This window comes from Strigops habroptila, chromosome 3 (assembly GCF_004027225.2).
Source record: "Strigops habroptila isolate Jane chromosome 3, bStrHab1.2.pri, whole genome shotgun sequence".
NCBI classification, from domain to species: domain Eukaryota; kingdom Metazoa; phylum Chordata; class Aves; order Psittaciformes; family Psittacidae; genus Strigops; species Strigops habroptila.
In genome coordinates, this window is record NC_044279.2 from 66623534 (window position 1) to 66644417 (window position 20884).

The 20884-nt window shown below is 45.2% G+C and overlaps 1 protein-coding gene across 5 annotated transcripts in view; it reads left to right on the top strand.

Annotated features, from left to right (window-relative positions):
* Positions 1-848: 848 nt before the first annotated feature.
* The window catches only part of WASHC1 (WASH complex subunit 1), a 45447-nt gene continuing 25411 nt past the window's right edge, over positions 849-20884 (top strand). The window contains exons 1-3 of one of the 5 annotated variants that reach the window (XM_030478745.1): positions 849-964; positions 3165-3237; positions 13158-13311. In XM_030478745.1, the coding sequence (XP_030334605.1) occupies positions 13163-13311 (149 nt within the window). In that variant the 5' untranslated portion in view covers positions 849-964; positions 3165-3237; positions 13158-13162. Of the gene's footprint in view, positions 965-1008; positions 1320-3164; positions 3238-11009; positions 11363-13132; positions 13312-20884 lie in introns of those variants that run through there. The other 4 variants (XM_030478746.1, XM_030478747.1, XM_030478744.1 and 1 more) reach the window with 4 other exon arrangements.

Sequence of the window (20884 nt, forward strand, 5' to 3'; positions counted from 1 at the left end):
GCAGGCACCAAGCCGAGCCACGTGCCAACACCCCCTTCTCTTTGCGGTGGGGTCCTGCTCACAGAACCAGGTGCCCCGATGAGGACCCCTCTGTGGAGGCATGCTGGAGGCACATCACCTCCTCACTGAGGCGCCCCGCAACGCTCCCAAGAGCCTCAGCGGGGTCCCTGCGCTGCCTCTGCCCTGTCGTGGGGCAGGCAGACCACCAGCTCCTGCTGCCCACTCCCTGGGACCCACAACACCCCCATGCAACGCTACAGGCTGGGGGAAGAGTGGCTGGAAAGCTGCCTGGTGGAAAAGGACCTAAGGGTGCTGATTGATGGAGCTAAACATGAGCAGCTTGTGCTCATGCAGCCAAGGCGGCCAACAGCATCCTGGCCTGGATCAGCAATAGTGCGGCAGCAGGGCCAGGGCAGTGATCACCCCCTGTACTAGGCACTGGTGAGGCTACACCTCGAATCCTGTATTCAGTTCTGGGCCCCTCACTGCAAGAGACACATTGAGGTGCTGGAGCAGGTCCAGAGAAGGGCAACGGAGCTGGTGAAGGGTCTGGAGCACAAGTGTGATGAGGAATGGCTGAGGAACTGGGGGGGTTTAGCCTGGAGAAAGGGAGGCTGAGGGGGGACCTTATCGCTCTCTACAACTACCTGAGAGGGGGATGGAGCAAGGAGGTGGCTGGGCTCTTCCCACACCACCACTCCCCGCACCGCGGCACGGCGCAGCGCGCAGGCGGCTGCCGACACACAGCAGCCCCGCCCCGCCGCCGGGGGGCGCCTCACGCGCCCCGCCCCGCCCACCACCGCGCGCACGCGCAGCCCCGCCCCTCGCCCGGGGCGGGAGGCTCGCCTCGGCACGCAAGGGGCGCTCTGACCGGGCGGAAGTAACGTACAACTAAGGGCGGAAGCGGTGCGGGGCGCCGCTTCCTGGGTCGGCGGCGGGGCGGGGCGGGGCTGGCTCGCGGCAGGTGAGGGGCGCGCGGCGCGGCGGGGAGCGCGCGCGGGGCGGGGCGAGGCGGGGCCGGGACTCCCCCCACCCCCACCGCCCATCCATCCCTTCCTCAGCGCCCTCCGCTCTGTGCCCGGGGTGGGCCCGGCCCGCGGGGGCAGCGGGAGCCGGAGGTGCTGGCGGAGGGGCACAGCTTTGGCTGGAGCCGGCGGCGCTCGGAGCCGAGGCTCGGGGATGTGCCCTCCCGCCGGGGCTGTGGCGGCGGCGGGGGCCTGTGAGGGGCTGTCGAGGGGTCTGCGGCCCGACGGCCCCCGGTGGGACGATTCTGGCGGCCACGGGCTGCGTCCGCCGGCCGGGGACGCCGTCAGGTCTTGGTAATGGGAAGTGAGGGGCAGACAGGGCCTGTCTGGGTGGGACAGCGGGTTTGGGAGGCGTTTTGTTGCACTCACTACGCGGTGCTGAGCCGTGGAACTGGTCGGAAAACCCGCCAGGCGGGCATGGAGTATGGACATCTCAACTTGGGGGTGGTGTGTGGGACACCTGGAGTCAACGTTGTGCTTCGGGGATTGGGAAGGGCAATGCCCGCCCTCCGTGTAGGTTAGGTCTCCTGTAGGGATGGACAGCCGGGTGTTGCAGCCTGAAGGGAGTCAAAAACGAGGAAGAAGGCGTCCAAGATAGAGGATTAGAGGGCTCCGGCCTGTGGGTTACGTAGTTTTCCTCAGAAAGTCAGCTAATGGCTTGTAACAGAATTGTGTGGGTTTTCACAGAATCAGAATAGTTACAGTTGGAAGGGACCTTAAAGCTCATCCAGTTCTAACCCCCTGCCATGGGCAGGGACACCTTCCACTAGACCAGGTTGCTCCAAGCCCTGTCCAACCTGGCCTTGAACTGGTGGCCCTTTTACTATTGCAAGTACCAATTGGTCACTATTACTTAGCAGCTAATTCAGAGAACACCCCAGATTATAAAAAACATCACTTCTAGTCCATCAGTGCATCAACACAGTTTGCTACCTGAAGTACTGACAAATTGGTTGTGATATGCATTGACTTTAAGTTACACAAAGGTATGTTCCTCAGTCTCAAGCCAGTAGCTGTGGTGGTGTAAAGATTCCCCAAATAAAAACACATCAGTGTTTGCAAGGGAACCCAAATGCTGTTGTGATAAATGCTTTCATTGTGTTATTTCTTCTTGTATGTTCAAAATAAAGAATGAGTCAGCCAACAGTAAAAAGCCCACAGGGCTACTAGACCTCGCTGCACACGTGAAAAAAGGCTGTTGGTGGCAGTGAACTTTGTGAGTTCACATCCAGCAGTGATCATCATTAGTCTTTATTTTAGTAATCAACAGAAGTCCTGTTGTGAGGTTCCCCCCTCCTTTTATTTGTTTATTTTTAGATGGTGTAGTTCAAATGGAGTGGTTGCACAGCATCTGGATTTTCCCAAAGGCCTCTTTCAGAAGGAGAGCCTTTTCATCTCTGAGAGATTAGGGTAATTCTTGACTCTGCTCACTTCTACAGTGCAGCTTCCAGTAAGGAGGTGGGATAGTGCCAGCTGTGGTTGTGGCATTTCATGTGATTCAGGCAGATGTCAGCTCAGAGTTTGCTTGAGATGACCTATTTATTTCATTTAGGTTGTGCAGCAGGTGTTGCTGGCAGCAAATTGCAACCTGATTGACTTATGCTGGAGTAGATGAGGGAGAAGCTGAACCTGTCCCTCTTTCTTGCCAGTTCTCTGAAATACAGAACCTTCCTTGAGCCGTGAAAGGAAGCGGAGCGGATATGCTGCTCTTGCCAGAGGCAGTGGCTGGAAGCAAAGTGACTTTGACATGTCCTTGTAGAGGCTTTCTGCTTTTCAGTTGTCCAGGGAATTAGAGGTGCTCCAGTCAACTGTCCCTTACTTAGACTTTCTTTTACAAAGTTATCTAGGGAATGATAAGTTCTCCTGATACTTGGTTATGTTTGTCTTGTCTGGAGTAGTAAAGCTGAGATGTAAAGGCTGCCTGATATACCTCTGTATTCCTGAGTTGCTTTGCTATGAGAGGAAACAGATGTACCTCTGAAGAGCCCTCAGGCAGAAAAATGCCTGAGGCAGTCCCATTGCAGAACAGGCTGCTGGTCTCAGCATCTGCCCTTCTTCTACCACTCTGGATATTTAAACTGAGTTTTTAATCTTCATTCCTTAATGTAAAAAGCGCTATTTTCTCTTCTCTCAACCCAGGAGTTCATTGGCAAGAAAACTGAAAGCAGAGTCCCTGGGAAGTACTCCGCAGTCTGGGTTCTGGTCATACCAGGTAACTGCAGTCACTGCATGCTAAGTCTGAGCAGTAAAAGAGAAGGGTAGAAATTGCAGGCGGGGGGAAAGTAGTACTGAGATAAGCCTGAAAGCAAGGCAGATTTATAAATATATATATATATATTTTAGATTAAAGGTAGCATGCAGAGGAAGAAGAGGATTACGTCTGAAATTGCAATGTTTCCCATGGTAGTGGTGTGTGAACTTGAAGGGAATGATTTTTATCACTCAAAAAGCAATTTCTATAGCTAAGCAGCTCTGCTTAGACCCCTTCACAAGATAACCTTTGCCAGAAAATAGCCCATGCAGCAGTTTATTCAGTGGGTTATTGATTCCCCAGGTGTCATTCGACCCAGCTTTTTGTCAGCTTCTGTCATCCAGGCCACACTGTAGGGCTGTTCCTTCTAGCAAATGTGAGCGGGCTTGAAGACGGTCTTAGTGAGTTCCCCTCCTGTCATCTTGCAGAAATGTAAGCATTCCTTTTGCTTTTCAGTGTATAAAACGGGGAGGAACTGCTTTGGTTGCCAGTTTGATTTGGTTGGTGCGTTCATTAAATATCTCAGGATCTGTTGTAATGGGGGGGAGGAGGGAGGAAGGGAGGGGATATGGGGGCTGTAAAATTCCAGAACTTTGGAGCAGAGGGTACTGAATGTGGAGGTGAAAAATAGGACATTGCTAGTTAGGGTTTGTGGCAGTGAGATGTAGCAGTGGTTAGATCTGCAGCTAAGGTCGCTCTGCAGAGACTGAAGCTGATTTTGCACCAGAGAATTGGAGAGAAAAATTAACTGGATCTTTTTGTTTGTTTTGTGTTTTTTTTAGCAAAGTGCTGTGTTTTTTAAATTATGTATTTGTTGTTATGGTAAGATTGTAAGATTGAGCAGCTCATTTTTCTGAACCAAACATTCTGCAGGAAGCTCTGCAGCAGTGTTTCAGCTAGCCTGCTTTTGAAACTCTGGTATTTAAGAGAACTTACTGCAGGGAAATGGCCTTCCAAGGGACTTCTGGCATAGCTTGTGGCTTCTGTGTACTTTAGGCATACAAAACCAAAGCACCTCCATTTAGGAAACTGAACGAAGAGCTGTGTCTTGGATGTTCGGGTGTAGCTAAGCTGTTTGCTTAGGCTTCTTTCGTAACAAATAATGAAGGGGAGGGGAAAGCAGGCAATTAATTAGTGCAGTGCTTTTGGTCAGTTGTAGGTGGCTGCCTTAGATCAATTGTTCATCAGAGCACCTGATTGTCTCAATTAATGATGAGAGCCAAAGGTGACAGTTGCAGAGGGTTATCTGATTAACTTTAGATGTCAACATCTGCCTGTCAAAATGAGCTGTGTGTATCCAGCTGAAGGAAATCAATTTCAGCCTGGGCTTAGAGGGCAGGGCTTTCTCAGCAAGGTGATGCAGCCTGCGGCTTTGTGCCTCATGGCAGGGAGGGCTGCTGTCTCTCTCACAAAGCTGAGCTCTGTGTTGAGAGGGAAGACTGTCTTCAAGTCAGTAGTGGCTTAGAGGCCATCTTAGCTTGTGGAGCTGGGAGGATTGAAGTGCACCTCTAAATTCTTTTAAGTCTCTACCTTTTAGATTCTCTTTAAAAAATAATTTAACGCAATAGCATTCTGTCTTCTGGAGAGTTGATGACATTTGATTTTACATGATCCACCTTGAAATGTCACGTATTTTGCAGTTTGCCAGGGAATTGCCATATGCTATTGTAAAGCTGGGCTCCAAAATATCAAGTCTTGGTTATTTCTATTTAGCCTAAGTGGAATAGGGCAGTGTAGCATGTGACAAATCAACAAATCTAAGTAGTTCTGAGTCATTTTTAGGGCTCATTTGAGAATGATCACCAAGTCTGTTGATATATTTGATCCAACAGACAGTGCTGCTGGTGGGAAAACAGATCCTCCAGTTCATATGTACTTAGTTAATTGTCAATAATGTCTTTGCCTTAATGTCATATTCTCATAGATTTCATCTGTCTTTAGTAGCTGCAATAGTTGTTTATTTCAAAGCAATATGTCTGAGCCAAAGGTGTTAACAGTCCCTGGCTTCTTGAGAAGGGGCCGCCTTAAATATTGGGCTCACACTTTCAGAAGTAAATTTTTGACAGTGCTTTTCCTTTGGTAGATCACTTACAGATAGCCTTTTATTCCAGAAACAGCAGGGTACGACAAACACATAGGTAGCAATGGGTGTTTTTTGGTCTCTGATATACAGCCCATGGTCCAGGAGACATGCTCCTACCAGGCACCCAGTTTACATAAACTGTCAGTAAGCCACTCTTTTGTTGCAAAGCAGCCTATTTATTGTGTTCCCTCTGCCACTTTGGGAATTAACTTAGGGAATTAACTGAGGAAAAGAAGTTTTGATATTTTGGATGCAAGTTTCATACCAGTCTCTTGCTGTTTCCAGAAGTGGATATCTTCATTACATTACCTTAATACCTTTTTCTAGTACAACATTAGTAGTCAGTAGGTTGAGCAAAACATATATTTGAAATTGATTGAATCTGGAGTACCTTTCATGCAGATCCCAAGGTATGTTGTGTTAAACTAAACAGCTCTCAGTAGTACATAGATCCAGCTAACATAAGGCATCTAGCACTGTAGCTGACATTGTGGTGCAACACAGTGTTCTTGTGGTACCTGGATGTGCGAGCTACTGCATACGTGGTAACTGCCAGCAATTCCACACCATTTGATATTGAGAACTCAGTGGCATTGTATCACGGGGTAGTCAGTGGCTGCCTACCAGTGCAACAGAAAAAGCTTTTGCTTTTCCTGCAGCTGCTGCTAGGACAAATGAGATGGGGTTGCTTCAGTGATGGAATTCCCTCCTGCTATTTCCAAGCAGAGTATCAGCCCACAAGGCCAGGTTGTGCAGTGTGTGAAATGCAGTGCGAGCCTCTGAGTCCTGCTGAGTAGCAGGTCAGGCTCCTCAATGCTCTGCTGTTTCTGCAGGGCCATGGTGTAATGTGGGAGGCTATTCCTTTTAAAAACAACTTGGCTGTTCAGGCAGTCCCCTGTCACTGAGTGACTTCTGGAAGGCATGTAGCAGGAGACACTTCTTAGGAATCATTTCTGCATGGACTTTTTTTGTGGTGGTTGCTCTGAGGTAACGCTGTACTGAAAGGACAGCTGAAAGTACAAGGTTGGGTAAGTATCTCTCTTTCTAAAGATGGAGCAGAGGAGCAGAAATGGCTTTTACAGCAGTGGCTAGGTTAGCTTTGTGATGTAGATATGGCCATGATGTGCTACCCCGCTCTGAGCGGGAGGGAGATTGGTAGCTTCTGAAGCTTCTCACTTTCCTGCACCCCTTGCCAGTCTCTGTGCCTGGGGAGCTCCAGCTGCCCAGTTTAATTTGCTCATGGATAGTGGGCAGGGTGGGACAGCTGGGATGGAGGGATCTTTTGCTCCAGAAATAATACTGGAAAGTAAAGTCCTAACTGATGCCAGGTCCTCCAAAAATGGAGAAACCCCACACTTCATAGCTTTGTCTAAAATAGCTACTAGAGGTCTTGAGGCCCAAAGCAGTAATGTCTGCAGTGGAGTTTGAGGGTGCTGTGAGACGTCTAGTAACATGAGCACCTTGTGGAGTACAGCCTGCTATGGGGCCTAATTATGGTCTTATTAATGCTTTCTTTCATCATTGCCTTCCAGCCTTCAGATGGTGATTAGACCTATTTATAGGGGCAGAATTCCTTAATATTCAGCACAGTGCACCTTTTGCCAATCAAATCAGTACCATCTGCATCTTTGATTGCTGCTTAATAACACTGTAGAACGTGGTTAATTAAAAAATATAAATAGACTTTTCATCCTCTTAACTTATCAAAGTGCTTCTCTCCTCCTCCCTTCTCCTGCTGCCCCCCTAAAAAAGGTAAAGTTAGCTTAGCACAGGGACTGTGGTGAACCTCTTGTCTCACTGCTGGAAATCCTGCTCTCCTACCTAGGATAGTTACCTACTGTGTGCTCCGCTGGAGGACTAAATTTCAACCCCTCCAGTGAATGTCAACACAAGGCAGAACAATCACTTGCTGCACAATAAAGCAAGACTTACATCTGGGCTCTTGTTCTGCACTTACCACCAGCGTGTAAGGAATTTGTAGCTTTCATTTCAGTTGCATGCCTACGTCTGTGTGAATGCGTGTGCACACACTGCCTTATTGTGTCACTTAACAGGAGGAGCATATGCAATGACATGTTGTGTTTTCTAGCACTTTAAGTCTCTCTCTCTTAAATACAGTTCCCTGGCTTTGCAGCTGGTAAACCCACAGGAGTGTGCTTTGTGGGTCTGTGGAGGGCAAGGTGATACAATTATCTTCGTTTTATTTATTTTATTTTATTTATTCCTTGGCGGAGTTCATTCTGATATTTTGTTGGAATGGCTTCTAGGCAAGCTTCTGGTACAACCAAGGTGTTGTTGCCAATGAATCTGCCAATGAATATGCCGGCAGATTGAGCATATTCATGAGCTCATGAATATGCTCATGAGCTGAAATTCTGTGGAAGGCCTGTGCAGAAAGTAAGAGAATGAGAATGATGTAGCAGTATATTGAGTACACTACTAGAGAATTCTGTAGTGAAGTGTACAATAGTAGAAGTTTGTGATGAGACATGCGACAGACATAGCAGCTGTGAGCTTTCTGAGCTCTAAAAGCTCCATTTAGGTATTGTGAGCAATTTTCTGATGTAGTGTACTAGATTGGAGCAGAGGAAAGTGGGAATAACAGAGGTCTGGGAGTATCAGCCAGCGTGGGACAACATTTGTCCAGGTAAACATGGTAGAAAGTATTACGTGTGAGGAATTACTGTCAATGAGGAATTTGGGATGACGTCTCCCTGTGAATCAAATTTAGATGTGACATTCCTCTCTCAGAAAAGACAGCACCTTGTGATAAGCTATGCCCAAAGCCTGTCCCTAGTCTCTACTTTGAGTGTGTTTAACCTGTAATTCGTTTGTGATTTGGTCTGTTCCCACTGTGGAACCATACTGGTGGCAGTGGTGTAGCGGTATGTGGTGAGGGCTATGCAGACTTGTCTTCCATTGCATATTCCTGGTCTCTGTATCCTCACAGGTGGCTACAAGGCATTGATCTTTATTATTAGAGTCCTACAAAGGAGACACATAGGGCTGGAGATAGCTTGTCACTTCTTGGACATGTTACTGTATGTGAGAATTAAAGGCCTTTAGTTCATGCTGCCTTCCCAGTGTAGTGAAGTAGCAGCAGCACAGTAATTGCTGAAGCAGCCCCTTGTATCTTCGAAGAATACTCACTGATTTTTTTTTTTTTTTTTGAAGTATTTTAGCCCTCTTTTCCCCTGAGCCCTCTTTTTTTAATCCCTTGAAGCATGTTAAGGAAACAAGTATCATTGGTGGCTTGCTTTATTCTCCCTTTATTTTCAGAGCAAACAGGCATCTGGTAAGTGCTTGTATATATAGCATTACAGTCTCTGCCTGTGTTGAGGGCAACCAGATTATTTTCTTAATATTGCCTTTGTTTACACTGCCTTGAAAAGTGAAGGTATTTTAAGGTTGTGGGGGTTTTTGTTTGTAGATAATCTCGGTGATTGATCCTCCATAGACCAATATTTTCTAAAGACCTTAAAGAAGTGTTGCTTCTTTTACAGACTGCTCTGTAGCAAGTTCTTTTGGGTTTAGCCTTGACATAAGGAGTTTTATTCTTCAGTCTAGGGGTGCCCAAGAGGTGAGCATAGTGGGTGGAGCGTTCCCCTACCTATCCAGAGCAGGGAATTGTATACTTACTTACTTTTCTGGATTCAGAACCACAAATCTCTACATAGCCATCAGAGTGTTAGACTTGGCTGTGCTGATTGAACAGTGTGACCAGTTGCTGCTTCCAAATACCTGAAAACCCTGGGGTGCTCAGCTTGTATCTATCCTAGTGTAAAGGCTTTTGGAAAGGTAAGACAGCCAAGTGGAGGCTGCATTTCCCACTGCTGTTGGTTTGCTCAGCTTTTGCTCGTGTGAATGTTGGAACTGAGAAGAGGAGAGCAGCTTTGGGCACAAAAGGCTAGCCACCAGCCCTGACAAGCTTTGTACCAGCTTGCTTGAGGTTAAAAGCATGGACAGCTTAAGGCAAAAGTGCAAATCTGAGCAGTTGCTAGCTCTAGTCAGAACTTCCAAATTGGGATATAGCACTCGTAAGCAGGTGGTACAGTGAGAAAACATCCTTTTTCTCTTTGTTTGCAATTTAATAAGGCAAATGAGGTTATTATATAACACCAGAGCACATTTGTCTTGATCATGAAAGTTGACATAGAAAAAATAATTGAATGAAGAATGGCTGGAGCCCCCAGATGCTGCAGTTCTTTTCCAGAGCCTCTTTGATCACAAAAAAAGCACTGTGTTGCTATTTCTTCTGCCTTGTGTGACCCACAGGTGGCACACCACTAATGATTAAATCTCTTGGGTGATCTGACATCTCCTTTTCTGAATCATACTTGCTTTGGGGTTTTATGTGCCTATTTTTCACTGTAGCATCAGAGTATTTCATGTCAGCCATCATAATTCCAGGATGCTGTACTTTCAGCTGAAACACACCAGCTCCTTCTCTAAGATTCTAGGGTGTTACTGGAACCAGTTTGTTGCTTTGCTGGAAATCACTTCCATGTGTAAGATATGAACAGTTCATTTGCACCTTTGGTCTGTATGTTACATGAAGGCTTGGCATCCGTTAGGCAGGGTGGAAGAGTTGAGGCATTTCTGATATGTGGCACTTGTAATACCTAATTCTTATAATGGACCATGGCTAGGAAATGTGCTGCTTCCTTCTCAGTTCACTGGAGGTTGGGATAAAGGAAGAGTCAGTCTTGCTGAGTGACATTCAGGCTTTGCTTTCCTTCCTGACTTTTGTCCCTGTTAAAATCTTCCTTGTTCCTGCAGTCCCTGTCTGTTACGGGAAGCAATTCTGCTTTTATTCTAAGCCTGTGGTCAGGCCTTTACCCAAGGTGTTTAGAAAACTGGCTTGTTTCTCCAGTTAGCTTGGTCACAAGAGGTAATAAATAGCAGCTATAACATGGGATTTTGCCTGAGTCTGGTCATTCAGAAGGCTGCTGCTGGTTTTTCCTCTTTCTTGCTACGAATCTGTCATTTGTTATCTTTCACAGAAAGAATTGTCTCTTGTATCTGGCTCTGACAGCAGTTCCCACAGAGTCTGCCACATCTCTTTTTAAGAAAGGTGAGAATCTGGAGCTTGTTTGAGAGTCTGCATTGAGAACCTGTGAAACTGAAGTTTACTGACAGCTGAACTGTGACAGTGTGAGCAGGAGCACCCAGGGCTTTTCCTGCTTTGCCCCGTTACTGCTTGCTTCTCTCTTTGCAGGGGAGCAGTGAGACCTAGAGGACAGTCTGTAGCTTCTGACTGCAGGGAAAGAAACAGTTTGGTAGTAGTTAGGGCAGTGCTGCTTCTGAGTGTGAGCATCTGTCATCAGCTGAACTGAGCTTGGCTTTAGAAAGGTCTCCAAGAGAATTAGGATTGGTGAAAGTCTGGGAAATCATAGTGGGGCTGTATAATCTCATCTGGCCTCAAGAGGTGAAGAGCTTGACCTTCTCACCCCGCAGGGCAGGATTGCTGTAACACAGTAATGGTTTTGATAGTGAAGCAAGTTTCAGAAGTCCCCTTCTTGCCCCTGCTTCCCACTCTGCTTCATGTCTGGGCAATTACAGCTCTTTTTCTGGCTTCTGTAAATTGGGTCATTGAACTGATCTGAGTTAAAAATAGGAATCCCAAACATCAGCAGCACTGATGCAACAGAAGAATTGTGACCAGTGGCAGGGAGGATCGTAAACTCATGTTGCTGCTGGAGCCAAAGTATCTCATAGCTGCACACGTGCTGTGTTAGCTGCTAGCTTTGTTCCACATTGTCAGTCAAATAGGAGATTTGAAAGCAAAAGGGTTCAAGCTTGGTTGTGGTCAGCAGATCAGAAAATGCCATCTCAAAATTAGCTGTGCTCGTCTCAGATTAACTTGTATGCTTTACAAGTCTAAATAATAATTTCCTGTCTGATGAATAGGCCCAGTCAAGAAGACTAATCAGTGTGCAAACATTGCTGCTAAAGCGTGTGGGTACAGAGTCTGGCTGCCAGTGATGCATGAAGTGAAACAGAGTAAGTCTTAAGCTTCCTGCAGTAGAGCCAGGTCCTCTGATGGCTGAGCTTCATTTTGCAAATGAGTTATCTACAGACAGGCTTCTCAGTTCCCTCCTCCTTTTACCTCTCATGATTCATTATTAAACACTCCCCTACACCCCCAAAAAAACCTCACCCCAAAACCCCCCAAAATCCCAAACAACCAAAGCCATAACAACAGCTACATCACATTTACAGAAAGTCTTTCCTAAGCTGCTGTGGTAGGATCAGAAAGGACTAATTCAGGGAGCGTGGATGGTGTTAAATGTACAGGCATGCTAAAGGCAAGTCTAATCTAATATCTTTTAATTTGGTGAAGCAAGATAGGGAATTTAAAGATGCATGAAGACCCTTCTAATTTTCACATATTAAACTGTTGGTTCAGGCTGTAATTGAATCTTTGGTATCTTGTTTTGTGAATTTCTCCAGTACAGGCTGTGTTTCTATGTTATTCTCAGCCTGCTCTGCTGTACAGGCCGGAATACAGTTTGCACACAGCAGTGCTCCCTGGAGTAGCTCCTGCAGACCTCCAAGTACCAGAGAGGGAATATGTTGTGTTCTGAGATACCTCTCTCTGCTTCAGATACCTTACTTTTTGATCCTTCTTTGTTTTGCGTCTCTTCAGCTTAATGAATATTTTCTTTTACAGATGTACAGCACTCTGTGTGATGAAGCCCTGTAATGAGAGGCTGTAGGCTGCAGGGGTTTTGCTGTCTGAATGAGCAAGACACACAGAGAAAACAACTTTGAAGGGAATTTTGTAAGCCTAGCAGAATTTGGGTTAGAAAACTATATGGACACTCTACTCTGTTCCTTAATCAGGCTGTCCTAACAGGAGTGCGTTTGTGAGTTTACAATTCCTCATGTGCTCAGAGAAATGCATTTCTCCCCTGTACCCAGCTCCATGTCCTGGGAGTTGTTTTGTTTATATGGGAGGCAGACTCTTTGGAATTGCTGAGGGAGAAGTGAGTGAGGCTGGCAGGATGGAAGCATGGGTGATGCACAGCCTTCTCCTGGCTGAACTGCAGAGCAGTGGTATTGGCCCAGCCGCATCCAGGAGCATGCATACTGCTTCGGTGCACATGTTGAACATGACTGAAAGATTTCAGTGACTGTTCAGGTTTTACATATGAAAGGATCCTAAAATATAAAGGCTTCTTTCAAGGTAGTTACGAAGGAAAAACCCAGTCACCAGAAGCAATAAGCAGCTCTTGGGAGTCTCAGTATGGAAGAATTCTCATTAACCTACTTGGAGCAAGGGCGTGTGTGCACATGCATGCCCTGTAATTTCATAGCTGCTGTTCTTGGAAGGGAGCTGTGGTTGTGTTTCTTGGAGCAGAAGTGTAAGATGAAATACTGCATTTTGCTAATAGGATTGAATGACCTGAAATATATCCATCCGGACTTACGAGGATGGGAGGAGGCGACCGAGGAGTCTTATCACCACCCTGAACTGAGTATCCTCTGAAGTGTGGTCTTTGTTTTCAGCACAGTACTGGGCAGAGATCTGTTAAGTGACATGCTGAAAATAAAATTCTGGTTCCCAAGAGCATTCAGATAAGTAAGAGACTCCCACCTCACTGTAGCTGCCTTGGATTTATTGAAAACCCCATATGTCAACCTTACTACTTGTGCCTCTCTCCTTAGCTCACCGATTCCATTGCAAATGCTTCCCTAAAATAATTAGGGAAGGAAAGAATGGAAGTCCCTGAATAAAAGCTGTGGTAACAGGGACATGTGTTTACTGTAATGACCTATTTGCTCTTTCTTTTAGGTACAATGACTACCGTAGCCCAGAAGCACTTTTTGGAAGGGCAGACGTACTCAGTGCCCCTGATCCAGCCGGACTTACGCAGGGAGGAGGCTGTTCAGCAGGTGGCAGATGCACTTCAGTATCTGCAAAAGGTGTCTGGTGATATCTTCAACAGGTATGGTGCTGTCACATGGGGGTTCAGGGCTTAGCATTCAGCAGTATGAAACGGTGCTGTGGTAAGGTTGCAGCAGTGGAAGGGCATTGCATTGGCAAGCAATGGAAGCTCAGAGATGGGGTAAAAAAGGACCAGATGTACTTCAGTAAGAGTTTATTGGATTCGGGTCTGTAAAACTTAAGCATAATGAAATGGCGGCAGTTAGCCAGAGATTGGTTGTTATTAATTTCTTATTCAGTGGCAGACTCCCACAAATTGCATTACTGCTTCTCCAGCAGTTATCTTTTGTTCCTTCTAGCTCATGTTTGAAATGGGAGACTTTCTTATTTAGGGTATCTCAAAGATACGTCTTTTTGAGTCATTGTACTTGAAGCAGCAGAGCAGAAAATGTCTCTCTTAATCTCTGCGACTTACACGCTGTTCTCTTTGGGCTTCTGGTGTTTTGCACTTCTTTTTTTGTATGTTGGGAGGGCTGAGTGCGTCAGTGTCTGTTGTTCTTGCCACAGTTTCATAATCCATCCAAACTGATCTCTTCAGGGATTCAACCTGCGCTTGCCACCTCTTGCATATGGTCATCTTTAGGATTGGGTTTATCAGACTACCTATATAGTAGATCAGAGAGATTCTTGTTTGCCTGCAAATGATGGGAGATAGCATGGTGCCTTTTTTCAGCTGATGCCATCTTTGATATCTCAGTGCCCTGAAATGGTATGTTGTATCATTGGTAGAGAAATCGATCAGCATTTATCGTCAGCCTGATGAGCAAGGCACTTGCTGTGGTTTCAGTGGGGATCATGACTACCTAGTTTGGTTCATTATGGTGTCAGCAGGACCATGGCATTCTTTTTTATTTTTCTAAGAACAGATTGAAGTGGGGGGTTTTTTTTTTTGGTGTTTTTTTTTTATAGTGGTACTTTGAAGGGCAGCCTCTGGGGAAAGGGTAGTCACTAAGGCTGAGCTCAGGTCATTGAAGGAATTCAAGGTTCTGCTTGGGCAAGGGCTGTGTGTAGGCTTGTTAGGTTGAACCCAAGGTCTCATTCTTTTGTGCACTTCTCAGGATGGGAACCCTTCATGATATAAGGGGGGAGCAGGCTTTCTAGAGCTGCCAGAAACATGTGGAAGACGCATCCCAAACTCGGGACTGGTTGGCAGCGCTATCCCTCTCTGTGGGGTAAATAAAGCTATTGATAAAAGAGTAGTGGTTCTTTCTCTGTCTCTTTTTCTTTCTTTTCTCCTATGCACTGCTTTGTAACTCAGTGCCCTGTAATTTCCCCAGGCAGACAAGCCTGCTGTTTTGTATGCAAGTCACACCTGAGTCCTGAACAGTGACTGTGATGCTGTTCCCTCACTCTTTGGTGCACTCATGACTTTTAATTACCAATTTTTTTCCAACAGCAGAAGAGGCTTCCGTGGGCTCTTTGTTTGCTTTGCCTTTCCTCTGAGGTCTCGGCTCTCTGATATAATTAATAACAATTTAGTAATTATGCAGGCGTCTGATTAAAAGTTCCATGACCTTGGTTGTTCCATGCCAATCAAGGGGCAAAGCTTTCAAGGTGAGAACTTTGCCACTTAGCGAAGAGTGACCTTTTATCTTCCCTTTCCTGAGATAAGGCAGCTCTGCCTTCCATTTCCAGGAAGGAGCTGCCTTATCTGGGGAAGCTGAATGTTGTGATCTGCAAAACGGCAGCTTGCAGTGTTGATGGAGAGGAACTTTGTTCAGTGTGGCAGACTCAGCTGACTGTGGCAGACTCATTACTTCAGTACTACAAAGATGCAGATGTTCTGGGGATGTTTTGTGGAAACAGTTGGATTGGTACAGTGCTTTCGAGAGTGGCAAGCCGAGCCGTTGTTTGTTTAAGGTGGAGCAAAAGAGCCTCTCTTACTCCCTGTGGAAAGAAGAATCTTTCCACAACCAAATCTTTTTTCAGTGTTAGCTGATCAAAGTTTCTGCTTGCAGTTCTGCTGACATGAGAGTTGAGTATGAATTCTTAAAATGAACATGTCCATCCATTGTAGAAAGAAGATGAGCTTTTTCTCTTTATTTGGAAACTGGCTGAAGACAACTGTGGTACTGTTGTGGTCATAGAATAAATATTCCCTAGGCTGTGCAGACGCAGCAGTGGTGAAAAGTGCCTGTGGATTCAGCTTTCTTAAGGGGATGCCACAAAGACACCTTTGCATTTGGAGAACTGGGAGAAAGAAGATAAGCAGCTTTTCTCCCATTTCCCCCGGTTAGGTGAATCTGGGAAGTAACCCATGAGACAAGTCTCTGCCAAGCTGTCTTCTTTCCAAATGCTCTTAAACAAGCTGAGTTGCTATCAAGTTTAACTGTGGCAAGGTACGTGGTGAATGAGGCAGTTTGCAGAGTTCATTAGTTTGTAGAGAATCAAGGGATGTGCAGGTGCAAAAAACCAGATAAACTATAGCTGAGACCCAGAGCAGACCCACTAGGAGCAGCCTTGAAGAGTAGGTCTAGTTACCCGTAGCAGGTAAACCTCCCCTGTGCCTTGCTAGCAGTGTGTGCACCTGGACTGTGATCTAGAATCTCTATGAAACAGCAGTGAATAGCTTGGCATCCCTCCCTCTATTTCCTCACCCTTGGGAGCAGGGACCCATCCAGCCTCTTCCACATGGAGAAGGGCGAAGTACCACATCCAGCAGAGGGAAAGCACTGACCTGAGCAGACTCTTGGCTGCTGGGCAGTACAGGTTGATGTCTTAGGTCAGTACTGTCAACAGTCCTGTCCTCTCACGGAGTCCTGTCGTCTTGGTACTTTGAGAAGATCAAGGGGCTGCACGTACTTTCCAGGGTTATGTTTTGGAGTAATGGAAGTTTTAACCTTGTGTATGCTAGCTGAATTCATGTAATTAATCTGCTGTGGAAGCTGCAGTAAAGATCAGATTCATTGCCTGAGGCTACTGAGATTGTAATACATATCATTACTGCTTAAAACATAAATATTCTAACATAGCCAATCTGACATAGTATCTATGTGAGTTTAACTCCTGGACTTTTAACAGGGGCTTTTGATGTAGGTCACAGGAGGCAGAATGACCAATTTAAACACTCAAACAGTAGTCTTTCATCTATTTATTTCACTGTTACCAGCATTTTCTGGGTGAGAGTTTGTGTTGGAGTCATATGCCATGGAATTCTTTACAGAAACGTTGTTGTGATAAGTACTTCAGATAGGCGATGGGTTTAGCTTTCCCAAGATGCCCCTGGTTAGCTAGGCTTGCCCTTTGAGATTTCTCATTTTCTGAGGAGACTTTTTTTGTTGCCAGATGTTAACAACTTCTGATATGTCAGTTCGTTATTCAGAGTGTACACTTTAGTATAACAAATTTGTAGAAAATTGCATATTTGAGTTACCTCATGAAGTGTTACAGCAGTAGAAAGACAACAAATACTTGGGTCTGGGATGTTGTTACCAAGGTCCTGGTCTCCTTTGCCTGTGATCCAGCCACAAATTGTCCAGTATACAAAGTTTCTCATCTTTGTGCTGCTTTTTTTCAGATTGCAGAAGAATTTCTGGGTTGATCTTTTTAAAGATCTTTATTCAGTGTCTTTTGCTTGTCTGGAATAGTATTTTGCTAAACAGGCATATCCTTCTTATTCCTCCCCAGTTGGATTCAAATGAATTTAATATTAAATATTTCAAAAGGGTTTTAATATTCACCAAAGGCTTAACTAAGAGCCACACTTCTGAAAGCAGTAGTTGGAAAACCAAAGCACTGTGGAAATGCTGTTAAGGGGAGGAAGTCTGGTAGGTGTGTGATTAAGGAAGTGGCTGACTGCGCAACAGAGCCTTAAGGGATGTTTGGGACCCGAGCAGGGTTGAGATGTGAATAGTTCTGAAATTGAAAATACAAACAAAACCTTAATCATGAGGTGCATGCGGGTGTTCCCCCCCTTGTTTTAAACTTGCTACTGTGATTAGTCATGATGATTGATAGTGGAAATGGGTGGCTGAATATATCTATAAGGATGTATTTGATTTAGGAGGTCTATGGAATGTATTATTAAACATTCCTGGAAACTTGCAAAGAAGGGTCTTGCTGCAAGCTGTACTGTGATATTTGTTGTGCACTGTGGCTCTGGGGATGCAGCTTGGACACTGCATCCTAGTTGTTCCTCTGCTGGCTGTAAGGGTTTGATATTACTAGGAGAGCTGTTGAGGAGGCTGCATGTGTGGTGGTTCACCACTCAGGTGAGTTTACACCAGGAGGCTGGCTGTAGCATAGGGAATCAATTTTTCCCCAGTTAATTTGAGAGCAATACCACTCTTGTTAAGCAGCAAGTCACCTCATGGTACTTGAAGCTATCCCAGAGGTCACCTGAGAAATGATGCTAGGTCTGGTTTATTTTCAGATGCCTCTCTTGAGGGGCATCTGAAGGAGCAGTCATTTGCTTCCAGGAAGATAAAGGAGAAACAGCGAGGTGAAGGAGTGGATGGTCCTGCAGATGTGAGGACATAGAGCATGGTGCCGGACTCTTTTTCAGTGGTGCCCAGTGACAGGACGAGGAACAGTGGCCATAAACTAAAACACGAGAAGTTTCACCTCAACGTGAGGAAGAACTTCTTCATGTTGAGGGTGGCAGAGCACTGGAACAGGCTGCCCAGGGAGGTTGTGGAGTGTCTCTGCAGACGTTCAAAACCCACCTGGATGTGTTCTGTGAAACCTGCTCTGGGTGGCCCTGCCTTGGCAGGGGGTTGTACTGGATTGTCTCCAGAGGTCCCTTCCTGTGCAGTGATTCTGTGAAGACATTTTGCCTGCAGATACTGGTTATTCTTGTAGAGCCGTGTCCAATTAATGTGGATTTTTTTAAGCGTAGCACACACTTTGTAAGAAACTGCTGATGTGTTTTAGCTCTCATAGTCCTCTGGAAGCTAAATTTGAAAGGTTGTAAAGATGTAGCTTGAGGGAGGTTCCCAAACTATTGGGAGAACTTTAGGAAGTGACATATGAGGGTCAAATCACTATGCCTGGAAGGCTGGTGGCAGATGGCGGTAGCGAGTATCCTATGTCCTCAAAAAGAGGTGAAGGGATAGTGACTGTTTTGCAGGAGTCCAGATTACAGCTCTTTCTGGATGCTGCTAAATCCCTAAGCTTAAAATCTTGCAGCCTATGGAGTGGGGCAGCAGGTGGGAAGGGGCACAGGTAGAGCTGTCATAGCTTGAAATGAAATGGGAATAGTAGGAAAGAGGAGAATGAATGGTATTACATCATTAAAAGAGTATTCCTTCAAAATGAAACAAACATGGTGGAGAAGTAGCCTGGCAGGATTCTTGCCCATCTCAAAGTGCTGAAAATCTGTGTCTTTTGGACTCCCAGAGATTAAACATGTCTTTTGAAGGAGAGGAACAGAATGCTAAATTTGATTCTGCAAGTGAGATGCTTTTTATGGCGTTGTCATTAAATGTAGTGATGGTTACTTAAGCCCTTGCTCTAAGTCTGCTAACAACAGCTCTTCCACATCAGTTTCTTTCACTAACAGTCTATCTTTGAATCCCATTCCCCCACAAGGAGCGTAATCAATCTGTTCTGCCTTAAGTGATTGAAAGGCAGGCATGAACTTGATAAGAGAGCTGTAGCCTTCTGTACACCAGCAAGGCATTCAGGATTGTTTAAAATGAGCAATTTAAAGAAAATATTGAAGTTGTTCAGCTTCAATATCCGCCTTCAAGCAGACTTAGACTTTTTGTACCTAATAGCAGCTGCGCAATAGTGGTACATCTTAATGAATAACTTGAAGGCTCAGTGCTGGCATTAATACAAAATGTTTCTTAAAGCATGAGATAAGTTTGTATTAGCTACAGAAAACATTGTGTGGGGAGGAAGGGTTCTTAATGCTTGATACTACATCTGAAAAGAAAGTGATGGAATATTGTGTCCAGGATGCTGAAATAGCCATCCAGGAGCACAAAGGAAATACAAGCCCTAACCATATCCTCAGTCATAAAAAAAATGAGTGGTATAGAATCACAGAATGGTTTGGATTGGAAGGGACCTTAAAGATCATCCAGTTCCAACCCCCTGCCATGGGCAGGGACACCTTCCGCTAGACCAGCATGTCAAGTGCACCACACAGCTTGGTGGTGTTGGCAAACCTGCTGAGGGCGCACCTGATCCCACTGTTCAGGTGCAATCGTGCCAAACTGCTGATTTATCAGTTTGCTCTATTTAGTAAAAAAGTGAAGTAAAATACAGAAGTTGCAGGACAAGTGTTCTCCTACTTCTGGAATTAGTCTCAAAGCTGCTTATCAAAAGGAGGCAGGCAATAATTTCAGACTTAATGTTGTTCTTTAAAGGATTCTCTCCACTCTTACAGGGCCTTTCATGGTAGTGGAACATCTAGTGGCAATGTGGGCCAGTTTGATCAAAACAGATGGCAATAGGAAAGGCAAACAGTAGGAAGAAACTTAAGTAACTTTGGTACATATGGTTTGTTGTTTTATTTTAGTTTGTGGGGGTTTAAACCCTGTCAGGGTTGTCTCTTGTTTGTATTGTGTGCCTTGTTGGAGAAAATTCAATAACGAGTAGCAGCTTTCAACTTCTTGTGAGCTAATTCTCTCCCTGGTCCTTAAAGACAAGACAAGACAGGCTCTCTGAGAAAGCGTGTAAGACATTGGAAAGTAGGAAGAGTACACCTACCTACATAAGTGCAATTTGGTACCTAGAAAAATACCCAGTAGAATATGCATTGCAGCTTGACCATCCTGAGGCCTGATTCTGTTCCTTCCTCTCATTCTACTTTTGCAACTCTGGGGAGATCTGCTCCATCCTCAGAAGGAGGATTTGCTGCTCCTCCAAGGGTGAAGAAGTGATACCAAAAGAGAACAGAAGGAGGCAGGCTTGCTGTTTCAGTAAAGGAGGGCTTTGCTTTGCTTTGGTTTATTTTCTTTGGTCATGGGCAAGGAGAAATCCCACCCTAGCTTCTGGAGGATTGATTATAGCAGTGCAAATAATTTGTAACAGGGATGTTGCTGTGTACAACTGTATGAGTTGGATTTCCTGGAAAGAGGTGTCACACAAAAGTCTGTGATAAATCTTAGCACACTTAATAAAACAAGTTCTTGATATGATGGGAACTTCTTGCTGTGCAGGCTCGGTTCATACAGCAGAACTTTGAAAATCATTAATCAAAAAAACATTTGGTCCAATCACATGCACTCCACAGTGGCTTTCTGATTTAATTTTGCTTTGCTTTTTGTTCATATTTGTACGTGTCTGTAGGCTAAAATCAATTTACTGCCTATAAGACTCTCTCTGGCTCAGCAAAGCTTTTCTAAAGTGTTTAGAGAGCTATGATTTTTAACACAAGAGATGCCACATGTAGCAGCTACCATTGGTTATTATTCAAAGGCCATGTTCCAAAACACATTTATCTGTTTCAGAACCATCTATGGAAATAAAGCATGTAGCAGCAAGAGGCAAAAGAATCAAATGTTAGACCTGTTTGTGGAGGTGAAAAGTAATTATATTGATAAACATTCCCTTCTTTCACCAATGATTATTTTAAAGCATAGTCAATTTGAGGACAGAACGGTGACTAAGTTGAAGGATGGATC